The sequence below is a fragment of the Melanotaenia boesemani genome, chromosome 3, assembly GCF_017639745.1.
Source record: "Melanotaenia boesemani isolate fMelBoe1 chromosome 3, fMelBoe1.pri, whole genome shotgun sequence".
In the NCBI taxonomy this organism is placed as follows: Eukaryota; Metazoa; Chordata; class Actinopteri; order Atheriniformes; family Melanotaeniidae; genus Melanotaenia; species Melanotaenia boesemani.
Window position 1 is genome coordinate 37483231 of NC_055684.1, and position 12001 is coordinate 37495231.

Below are 12001 nucleotides of genomic sequence, written 5' to 3' on the forward strand. Positions count from 1 at the left end.
AACCTTTTCGGCTAGAAAGGTTTCTTTCAGAAAGTCCCTCTTGAAAATCCTGAGTACAAACGTCAGTGAGTTGGTCAGACTGTAGTTTCCTGGAGTACAGAGTACCTAAAGAATGACACTTTTACGTTTGAAAAGATAAGTAGGTTCAAATTGCTATCATGAGATACACTTGTGAGGTTGAATATGACCGACAGCAGAACAGGGTTAAATGAACTTAACCTTTTTTATTTTCTAAATGACATTAAAATGGCTATAATAAAAAGGAAAGAACACATGAAGCCAAAGATGGCGTACCCAGCTGAATGACAACTGCTTACCTGGCGTATGAGCCATGATCATTTAAAAAGTTTTGTGTGTGATTTAGGTGGAGTTAACTGAGATTAAACATACAGTTGGTGGAATGTTGTTTGTTTAAGTGAGTACACATATTCTATATATGGCCAGAAAGACCCTTCTCTTTTACTTCTGTGTTGTGTAACCAACTGCACAGCTGCATTCTATATTTACCCTTCATCATCCCTTTTCACATATTCCTGAACCAGAGTGAATCACTGATAAACATGCTGAGTAGTGAGGGACAAACAAGGTATTTTAAAAGTAAAAGATGTCCAAAGTACACTTAAAAAACAGAATTATTTGTTTATTTATTTACAACAACATGTAGACAAAATAACATTTGTTTACATTTCATTTAGTGCTTTTGTTGTTTGTAAAACGGGACTCTCTGTGTAGCTTCTAAGAAATACTTTCTAAATACTTTCTTCCTGAAAGTTTATGTAACAGACTATAAATTTCTAATTACAACAAACACAGTGAATGGGGTCCGGGTGGAGAAATGTACTGTCACACGATGAAAATGGCTCACAAAAGCCCAGTTTGAATAAAGCAATACTTCTCAGAAACTCAGGTTTGCAAGTCTGTGAAAATGCTGCCAAAAGTTGCAAATCAAACAAAAATTGCTTCATCTCTGGTAAATAAACAGCCGCCTCTTTGTTTCTGTGTGCAAAGCAGGAACAAGTCTAAATGAAGCCTTCATCGTCCCTTTACACATATTCCTGGACGAGAGTGAATCACTGATAAACATGCTGAGTAATGAGGGACAAACAAGATATTTTAAAAGTGAAAGATGTCCAAAGTACTCTTAAGTAACAGACTTATTTATTTATTTATTTACAACAACCAAGACAAAATAATATTTGTTTACATTTCGTTTGTGTTTTTGTTGTTTGTTAAACAGTACTCCCAAGAATGTGTAGCTTCTAAGAAAGACTTTCTAACTATTTAATTACTGAAAATAAGAAAGTATTTAGAGTGGAGAAATGTACGGTTACATAATGAAAAATGGCTCACCAAGCCCAGTTTGAATAAAGCAATACTTCTCAGAAACTCAGGTTTCCAAGTCTGTGAAAATGCTGCCAAAAGCTGCAAATCAAACAAAAGTTGCTTCATTTCTGGTAAATAAAGAGTTTCTGTGTGCAAAGCAGAAATGACCTGAGAGTTGTAAAGATTCATTATTTCACAATTATTTATCAATATTAAAAAAGGAGCTTCTCGTTTTATATTTTGTACCAGGTGAATGATATAAATGATCTCAGCTGCTGCACATGGCAGATTGTGAGACATAGTGGGAGACAACACAAACACCTGGTTGTCATATCAGCAGCGTGCTGTGACAGAACGTTTTTCTATAATGTTATACACTTATCTTGTACATTAAATGACCATGTCGATGCCTATACTTGTCGCCTTTTTATGTCCTCTGTTAGACATTAGTGTCTTCTGATTGTTATTTTGCCCAATGTGTAAATAGATGTGAGTTAGGTCTCAGTACATTTAGTTACTTGCTGATGTTTTCTTGTAGCTTTTAAGTACCACCTTTGTACATCTGGATCTCCTGCACATTAAGCCAAAATCTGCTGGTCAACGGTCAAGAGCAACACACCCACACTCTGCACCTCTCCCAGGGCAGAGAGCTTTTAGTCCGTAGTAAAGGAACCAGTGTTCATTGAGAGTTCAGTCATGTCTGGACAGAAGGGCGTTTGCCTGCTGCTGCAATGTGGCTGTGCCTGCCTCTGGCTGTCCAGTTTGGCTTCAGGAGCTCTGGTTATCTTCAAGGACGATGAAGCTCCACAGGTAACTTTTTTCTTATTCTGGTCTCCATTTCAAATAATCCTGCTTTGTGGTGTTTAAAAAATGTTATTTTGATTTTATGTGGTAGTTCATCATGTGGCCACCAGTCTGTATTTTTCAGACATAACTTTCTTTCTTTATTATTTTAATGAATTTACCACAGTATTAGTACTTCTTTAGTATGTGTGACCCAGAATGTAAGGGTTTTAGTACAAGCTGCAGTAGTTCATGTCGTAGCAATACTGTTTTTATTCTGATATACTGGTCTGACATCTTTTTTTTTATCAGGAGAACAGAAGAGCTGCCAGATCTCTGCAGGTACTTTGCCAAAACTATCCACAAATAAATAGTTTGTGTTGGTGAAAACCTCTTGATAGTTTTTAGTAAATCTAAAAAATGTTCAGAATAAATACAGAATCATACTAAAATATATGCAACTTAAACAGCAACATAATGTAAAAACATCCAAAACAAAAATTGGAAGTTTACTCACTGATTTAGCTGAATTTGAATCTAAAATTTTCACATTTTATAGATCTTTTTTCTTTTTTCCCCTCTCCTCCATGATACATGTGACCATGGTAAAAAAAATGTTTGCTGGTGATAAAGACCATCTGAAAATATTTATTTTAAAATATACTTTTATAAAAACTTGTTGTGGTAGCTCCAGTACATTTTGGAGCAAATCTGGAGTCTTCATAGGAGGACTGTTGTCTTTTAGTTTTCCTCAACATATGGAAACTAAAAAGTGAGTCACAACAAAAGCACGTTGGTTTGACTTCACTAATCAGAACAGGCTCAATAAGAGACACACTGGTACAGGAATCAAATCAAATTATTTAAAATGACCTAAAACAATCAAAAATTCGTCACCTGAGATATGTGTTACTGTTGCTAAAGTAACTTTAGCACCAGAAGCTTAAGCTAATATATAGCTCCACAGCTAAAGATAGCTTAGCCAAATATTAGCTTAGCTTGTTAAAAGGCTAATTGTGATGTCAGTAGCTTGCTTTCCAAATAAAAATCTTAGGTTTTTGTAGCAGTTTTTTAGATAGCATGAGCTCATAAAAACAAAAATACAGAATTTGACAATACAGCTCAGTTCAGAAAGTTTTCTATTTCATTTGTAGTTTGTTGCCCAAGCTAACGGTTAATCTAGTCATTTAATTGAACGAGAAGAAATTAACTTTTGTTTAACACCCAGTTCCCTTTGACCTGAGCTGTTCTGCTTCTTGTGGCTTATGGTACTTATGACTTAACACCCTGTGGTTTCCACTTCACTGGGGTAACTATTGCTAGGCAGTCATAACACACCAACAGCATAGATGAGGCAGCCTCATTATAACACTCCCATGGTGGAATCAGTGATGTAATGTTTTAAAAACCCCTTCTAAGCTGCAATATTTGTGACACCTACTAGTGCATCAAAGTTTCTGTTTAAAAACTATATATTTTTACAGTAATTTACTGTTCACAATGCTTATGTTAAAGGGTGAGCTCACGAAAGCTTTGAGTCAGTAGGTGTCACATTTAAGAGGTAATTCAGTGTTTTTTTTTCCCAAAGCTGTATGAGTAGTCAGTGTCTTGGCTGCAGTATTCTGCAGTCAAAGCACTTGTAAGTCTTCATAAACTGAATACAGTTTGAGTAAATGTTATGTTGTGGATATTTACACTTGTTAATGTTGGAATTAGATGACTGCCCACTGGTCCAACCCCCTTTTATTAATCTTGTCCAGAATAAATTTTAGTTGAATGACATTAAGAGAAATCGTAATTATAATGTATAGTTTTAAGACAGAATGTAATCTTTTAGTTCTTACAATAAGGGATTTCATATTTGATTTGTTTTATTCTATTCATGTTTTTCTCTTTCTTCCAGCCTCAGGTGGAGGTGCACAGTGTAATAGTGGAGTGCACTGTGACGTCTCGCTTCGCCCACACTGTTATGACCTCGGCGGCTTTAAATGAAGCAAACTCATCCAAGGAAATCTTTTTCGAAGTGGATTTACCCAAATCTGCTTTCATTACAAACTTCAGCATGTCAGTCTGTTTCTCGTTCTTATCTGTTCTGTTCATATTCACAATTTAACACTGTGGGAATTTGTTTATCTCTGCTCTAAAGCTACTTTTTCTTCATGATGCAGTTCATTCATGTTGCTTATGGTTGTTCGTCATGGATTTCCTTCACAGGGAAATTGAAGGTAAGGTGTATGTTGGAGTGGTTAAGGAGAAAGAGAAAGCTAAGAAACAGTACGAGAAGGCTGTATCCTCTGGACAGACAGCTGGACTGGTCAAGTGAGTGTATCCAGATAAAAAAAATTATACTTAAATTCATTATTCGTGGTGTTTGTGATATAAAAATCCAAACTCACAATTTTGGCTTTAACAGTAGAGAGTTATGTCTGATTTATTGCAGGATTTCTGGAAGAAAGATGGAGAAATTTTCAGTGTCTGTCAATATTGCAGCAGAAAGTAACGTGACTTTTATTTTGACCTATGAGGAGCTCCTTCAAAGGAAATTTGGCCAATATGAGATTTTGACCAGAGTTAAACCCAAATCCTTGGTCCAACAGTTCCAGGTGAGTACATGCTTCAGACTGAATTCTGCCTCATAGTGATTTCCGTGTAAAGACATCTGGGTTAAGTGTTTCATTTGAAACTTACTGCATTTGATACAGTCGACCACAACATATTACTCCAACGACTGGAGAAATGGGTGGGCCTCTCCAGCGCTGAACTAAACTGCTTCAAAATGCACTTAGAGAACAGGAAGTACTTTGTGTCGATAGGTAACTTCAGATATGAGGAGACAAGAATTACATGTGGAGTTCCCCAAGGTTCCCCCCTGGGTCCTCTTCTGTTTAACATCTACAGGCTCCCACCAGCACAGGTCATTAAGAACAACGAAATTAGCTACCGTAGCTACAAAGATGACACACAGATATATATTACAATGCCACCAGGAGGTCGGGGCCCTGTACAGGCTAAGACCAAGAGAGTGGACCACATGAGTCCAGCTCTGAGGTCTTTACACTGGCTGCCTGTTCGTCAGAGAATAGATTTTAAAGTTCTGCTGCTGGTCTATAAAGCTCTGAATGGTTTAGGACCAACATACATCAGTGACCTCTTGATCCAGTATGAACCTACCAGAACCCTCAGGTCATCTGAATCTGGGCTTTTATCAGTTCCCGGAGTCAGAACCAGACATGGAGAAGCTGCATTCAGCTTCTATGCTCCACATGTCTGGAACAAACTCCCAGAAAGCCTCAGATCAGCTGAAACACTCAGTTTATTTAAATCCAGGTTAAAGGCTCACCTGTTCTTTGCTGCATGGAACGAGTTTTTATTTAGAGTCCAGATCTTCATCTGGTTCTTTTAAGCTTTAATTTTTAAACTTGATCACATTTTTAAGACAGTTTTTATCTAATGATCTTTCTCTCTCTCTTTCATTTCTCTTTTGTTTTTCATTTTAAATTATGCTTCTTATTTTCTGATGTTTCAATGTCTCTATAAAGTACATTGAATCACCCTGTACTTGAACTGTGTTTTACAAATAAACTTGTCTTGCCTTGAAAAAACAATCTTTTGCGTTTGTGGAAACAGATTGTGACAAACATCTATGAGCCGCAGGGCCTTTCTTATGTTGATGCCCATGCAACCTTCCTCTCCAATGAGCTGCTCCCCCTGGTGGAGAAAACAGTCACTGACAAAAAGGTACATGCTCCAGAAGATCATCTCTTGGTATAGCTTGCACATATTAATGCTGTTTGACCTCTTTAATTGATGTGAATCTGCCAAACTTTTCTAAACATCTTTGAAAACAAACATATTTCACACAGTGTATCTGTCCACTTGTCAGGCACACATCAGTTTCTCACCAACGATGGAACAGCAGAGGAAATGCCCAGGTTGTGATGGAACTCTCATTGATGGAGATTTTGTCATTAAGTATGATGTGAAGCGAGAGACGAGCATCGGGGAGATTCAGGTCAGCCGTCATAAACAGACTATAAGACTATGGATTCAGAGCCACATCATTATGTGTTCCCTTTGATGCCTTTGTCTGGATTCAGAGCTTTGGAAAGTTTAGATTGTTTAGTTAAAAAATAAAAAATGATTAACGTTCTGACTGATCACATGTTGATTTCTGTAATACTTTTTCCCTCAGATTGCGAATGGATACTTTGTGCACTTCTTTTCTCCACCTGGCCTGCACCGAGTCCCCAAAAATGTGGTGTTTGTTATTGACCGGAGTGGATCAATGAGTGGTAGAAAGATACAGCAGGTGAGAGATTGTATAGACTGTTGATGTGGTTTTGTTGTAGCAATGCTCACATGCACACATGTTGATCTCTGACGTTTTGCAGACACGAGAGGCATTGCTGGTCATTCTTGAGGACCTCTATGAAGACGACTACTTTGCTCTGATCCAGTTTGATCACACCATCGATCATTGGAAGGATTCATTGACCAAAGCAACTAAGGAAAATGTGACTCAAGCCATGAACTATGTCAGAAATATTAGAGATCTTGGAGGTTAATACAAGTGGTGACTATTTGTTGTGGCATTGTTTTGATAAGCTTCTGCAACATCACAAGATTTATTTCCATCCAGAGTTAATTTTTCCCCAAGATCTTGTATTGATGACGGAGAGTCCGACCACTGTGCAAAAACTTCTCCAGCACATACCAAAGTTTCTATCTGCTTTCACCAAACCTTTAAGTGATCACCGATCACCATCATTCAGGATGGTTTTCAGACCACATTTCTTCCTGGAAGATGATGGTTCCCCACCATCCTTCCAGTGAAGTGCTTGATGCCAATGATCTGACCCTTCTTAAACAGACTAACATCTTTTTTACTACCATGGTTGTTTAAGAAATCAGAAGCTACTCATTGCATCAGTTAGGATTAAATAACTTGTTACTGCCCATGCAGTAATCATCCAATAAGAGACTCCTACCAATTTGCTTAGTTAAATCCAGGTGGTGACTTTTTTTTCTTGACCAGACAGACAGTGTATATAAAAACATTATCTTAACTTCCCAAATGTCAAAAGCAAAAATGTGAGAAAACCAACAACAAAAGGCATTTATGACATTTTTCTAATTGATTTGTATTTTCTATCAAGGTACCGATATAAATGATGCCGTGTTGAGAGGTGTGAACATGCTGACCAAAGACAGACAAGAGAAAAGGCTACTGGAGAGAAGCACTGATATGATTATTTTGCTGACTGATGGAAGGCCAGCAAGTGGTAAGCAGATTGTGTAAATGTTGTGAGACAGAAGGCATTTTTAAACAATTCACTATTAGCATTGTTTGTGTTGAATCTGTGCTTGTGAAGGTATTACTGACATCCCAACAATCCAGAGGAATGTGCAGTCTGCAGCAGGAGGAAATATGTCTCTTTTCTGTCTTGGGTTTGGAAATGATGTGGACTATAATTTCCTGGATGTGATGAGCAAACAAAACAAGGGACTGACTCGCAGAATCTTTGAAGCTTCAGATGCAGCACTTCAGCTTCAGGTGACGGATTTAGATGTGTTTTGGTAAAGCATATTGTCATGTCGCCATTCCTCTAGAATGATGTATTTGATTTGAAAAATGTATATAATATATTTTATTCCAGGGTTTCTATGAGGAAGTGTCCAGCCCACTGCTCTTAGAGGTGGACATGCAGTATCCTGACAATGCAGTGGACTTCGTGACCACCAGTCACTTCAGTCAGTTGTTCAATGGCTCTGAAATTGTGGTGGCTGGTCAGCTGATGGACAATAACCTGGACAACTTCATAGTGGAAGTGTTTGGCCAGGGGGTGAGAGGAAGAACGTACTAGAAATTTAAATTGTGAAAATGGTATTTATTTTATTCGTGGACATGACTTGTTCATTTCTTCTCCTCTGTAGTTTGAAGATGACTTCAAGGTGCAGGGCCAGGCTAGTGTTGTGGACTGGGATGTGATGTACCCAGATGAGAAGTACATCTTTGGAGATTTTACTGAGCGTCTGTGGGCCTACCTCACCATACAGCAGCTGCTGGATAAAAGGTCAGTTGTGTCATTTCACTTCAACCACTGACTGAAATTAGTCTCACTATACTTTTCATACAACTGTATTTTTTTAGATAACTGTTTTTAGTCTCATAATTTATGGCCTGTTATTGTTTTCTGTTAGTAAGTAATTTAATCATTTATATAGTACCTTTCAAGCACAACTGCAACTTAAAGTGCTTCACACAAAGAAAACGGTTTTAAAAATGCAGTCTAGCATTACAACAGTCTAAAACATTAAGATTGAAGTCATTTGTGGCAACACATTTGTGTTCCTCATCACAGCAAGACTGGTGAGCCACATGAGAAAGCAAATGCAACAGCAAAGGCTCTGGAAATGTCTTTGCAGTACAACTTTGTCACCCCTCTCACCTCCATGGTGGTCACCAAGCCTGAAACCGAGGGCGAACAAGACGAGCCTCTCATTGCTGACAAAATGACTGAGGGTAACCAAGTAAAACTAGTTTTTCTTAACATGAGTGTCTTTATAATCTAGATCAGCAAAAGCTGGAATTCTAGTTTAAGAAATGTGATTTTATCAAGATGTTTTTTCCATTTGTTTTTTATTGACAGAGCAAAGACAGCAAGCAGAAAAACAAGCTGGTAAGTTAGTGTGTTTCACCATACAGAACAAAATACTATTTTTATCTTTTGGGATTCAGTAAATTTGATTTATTTTCTGTTTTACTGATTCTGTGTGCAGCATATCAATATGTAAGACCTGCATCATACCAGGTACCAGCTCCCACATATTTTGGTATGTAAACTCAGGAATATTTACTGCAGTTTGTATCAGTCTATAAGAAGGACTGTTCTCTTTATTTATACATCCTCTTCCATCCTTTCTATTGATTACTATCTCTCTGCTTTTATGTTGCCTGCAGTGGATGGAGATCCTCATTTCATGATAGAGCTCCCTGACAGAAATGATGCTCTGTGCTTCAACATTAACGATCTTCCAGGAACCATTTTCAGTCTGGTCAGAGACCCAGATTCAGGTTGGCTCTCTGTTCTATTTATTGTCTCTTAAATGTCTGTGACAGTTTCACAACACAGTCTTTACAGTTCTTTTACCTTCACATGTGAACATGCATCAGTCTTGTTCCTTAGTTCAGTAACCAGTTGTCACTTTGTTTGTTCAGGCATTTTGGTCAACGGCCAGATCATCGGAGACAAGAAGATTCACCCTGATGGGAAAATCAACACCTACTTTGGGCGTTTTGGCATCATCCACCAGACACTGGGGGTCAGGCTGGAAGTGAGCACTAAGAGTATTTCACTGTTCCAGGATGGTAAACAGATCAAGCTGCTGTGGTCTGATATGGCTGCTCTTACAGGACCCAAGTGAGTGATCCCATAAGCCGTCTTTTCACAGCAGGAACGCTTCCACGAGCTAGTTATCTCTGAAGTTTCCCTTTAACCTTTATTTTTCATGTTGTATGTTTAAATGTACAGTTAAATTAAAAAACTAAAGCTTCTAGCTCAACTAGCCTCCTTAAGTGGATTTATTGTTTGCATATACAAGGATGGGGGGTCCACTGTTTGCTGCAAAGGATGCTTAAGTTGTGCCCATTAGGTGGAAATATAGGATCTGCTTCAACTGCAACATTAATTCTAAAGACATCACAACATCAACTACAAATGTGTGAGACCAAAATCCCAACAGAAGGCAGCAGGATGGTTACTGCATTACCTGCATGACAAATTCTTAATTTTTTATGTTGTTAAAAGATGTTAAGTTGCTGTTTATGTACTTTTTTTTTAAGATTACTTTAATTCTTTTGTACATTTCGTTCCAGTGTGGATCTTGTTGTGACCAAAGATCACAGTCTAACAGTAACTCTGAAGGACTCTGTTAAATTTGTGATCTTGCTACACAAAGTGTGGGAGAAGCACCCGTATCACCAGGATTACCTGGGTTTCTACACCCTGGACAGTTACCTCCTGTCCTCTTCTGTCCATGGCTTGCTAGGTACAACATGAAAAGAATTGTTTGTTGTTTTTGTTTGTTTGTTTGTGTTTTTTTTTTTTTGTTTTAATTTCACATCCAGACGAGTGATCGTTTCTGTTATTAAACTTAAAAGATTTAACTTACACGGATTCTGCTTCTGTGGAATAAGTAATAGCTAAATGTGTGGGCAGTGCCCCCGCATAAATATGACAGAATCCCCTGTAATATTCTCCTGTTGGTATTCATATTCTGCAACAACAGCCTGGCACCTCTTCCTCATCCTGGTCACATTTAGCTGTGTGATGGCATCCCATTCTTCAACCTCCTCAACCAGGAATTGTTGATGGTCAACCAGCATGCTTGTGCTGGTCATTCTGGTCTAAACGTCCAAGCTGATCCCACCAGTTTTTGATCGGGTTGCGGCTTGGACTCATGACTCCATCCTTTCCACTCCCAAATTGTGGAGGTGATGAACCTGGCCGTTGTCATCCTGGAGGATTGATCTAAATCCCAGGTTCTGGAGATTTGGGATCACAACTGTCTCCAGAATCTCATTCTGACGTGTTTGTTTAAATTTAGGTTCTCATTCCACAGAATCAGGATCCATACAAGTTGAACCTCACTGTAAAGGTGACTAATCAGACTTTCCAACCATGTATTATATAACACCACTTGGTATAATTAAAGGTGGAAAAATCAGCCAAATACAAATGTCCTTACTACTTGTGCTGACTTCATAAACACAAGCATACTCAACAAAACCTGCCTTTAACTCTATTTTTATAATCATTAATAGTGGAGACATGCATAGTGATTACAGTGTAACGTGAGGCTTGAACTTATTCTCCAGGTCAGTTCTATCATGGGATTGAATATGAGGTGACAGACCTGCGTCCAGGAGAAGTCCCAGAGAAGCCAGACGCCACCATGTATGTGAAAGGACAGGAGCTTAACGTAACCAGGTACATTCAATGCCTCAGATGTGTCTCTATGTTGTGAAATTTGTAACTAGAGTTTCATTCAGTCCTCACAACATGTTTCTCTGGGTCCACAGAGGCTGGCAGAGAGACTTCAGGACAGATGTGAAAAATGGAATAAATGTTCCCTGCTGGTTCATTCACAGTAATGGATCAGGCCTCATTGATGGAGATGCGACAGACTACATCGTGTCAGGCCTTTTTGAAACTGTTTAAAACAGTTCATGTCTACCACTGAAATATTCTAAATGAAATCCATAAAATGAATGAGCACATCTTCCTGTAATTAATTCATAAATACTCTCAGAAAGTAGACAAAGGAGTCACTTCCGGCATCCTGAGAAACAGTGAGATGTACTAAGAGATATTTTCTGTGTATTCTCATGTGTCTTGCAGCATATGCAGCTTTTGTTAAATGTTTTATTTGGTCTGTTTAATTTGTGCATGGTCATTTAAAGGGACACAGCTTGATACTTTCATGCTTAATTAGTTAACAAAAATCCCAAACCGTTTCCAAACAGTGATGAAAAAGTTTGTAAAGGTCTTAAAGTCTGCTGTAGGACTCCTATTCCACATCATCCTGAAATAAAGTTAATTAGGCTATAACAGACTGTCAGCCTTGTTCAGTTTGCAGAATAAAAAGAGATTATATGAGGAAACAAACTCATTATTTTGAATTAACTTTTATCAGTGCGTTCAGTAAGTTAAAACAGAATGAACACCATTTTAACAAACTCCTCCTTCCATTCTTAATCATCACAAACATGCCACCAATGTTGATTAATGATAAAAATGAATAATTTTAACTACTTGCATGTGACATGTAACTTTATTTTTCCTATTTGAAACTATGTGGTTTACAGGAGCGTAGAGCTGTTACACAAACTAAA

At 38.0% G+C, this 12001-nt stretch overlaps 1 protein-coding gene across 2 annotated transcripts; it reads left to right on the forward strand.

Moving 5' to 3' along the window:
* The first annotated feature begins 1974 nt into the window (after positions 1 to 1974).
* On the forward strand, positions 1975 to 11774 carry itih3a.1 (inter-alpha-trypsin inhibitor heavy chain 3a, tandem duplicate 1). Of its 2 annotated transcripts, XM_041980094.1 has the most exons (21): positions 1975 to 2133; positions 2419 to 2448; positions 4010 to 4170; positions 4321 to 4425; positions 4547 to 4709; positions 5734 to 5844; positions 5990 to 6118; positions 6299 to 6415; positions 6498 to 6666; positions 7263 to 7388; positions 7479 to 7660; positions 7764 to 7949; positions 8041 to 8180; positions 8469 to 8629; positions 8757 to 8786; positions 8887 to 8940; positions 9068 to 9181; positions 9326 to 9527; positions 9983 to 10155; positions 10985 to 11096; positions 11189 to 11774. In XM_041980094.1, exons 1-21 carry the CDS (start codon positions 2020 to 2022, stop codon positions 11325 to 11327), a joined length of 2718 nt encoding a protein of 905 aa, XP_041836028.1. In that variant the 5' UTR covers positions 1975 to 2019; the 3' UTR covers positions 11328 to 11774. The 2 variants fall into 2 exon arrangements, with proteins under 2 accessions (XP_041836028.1, XP_041836029.1); XM_041980095.1 differs by lacking the exon at positions 2419 to 2448 and having other exon boundaries at positions 1982 to 2133.
* The last annotated feature ends 227 nt before the right edge of the window (positions 11775 to 12001 follow it).

Excerpts from the sequence above, each read along its gene's own strand:
- itih3a.1 (XM_041980094.1), top strand. The coding sequence starts at position 2,020 with ATGTCTGGACAGAAGGGCGTTTGCCTGCTGCTGCAATGTGGCTGTGCC. Across the intron at positions 2,134-2,418 it reads AGGACGATGAAGCTCCACAG|GAGAACAGAAGAGCTGCCAG; the intron begins GTAACTTTTTTC and ends TTTTTTTATCAG. Across the intron at positions 8,630-8,756 it reads TGCTGACAAAATGACTGAGG|AGCAAAGACAGCAAGCAGAA; the intron begins GTAACCAAGTAA and ends TTTTATTGACAG.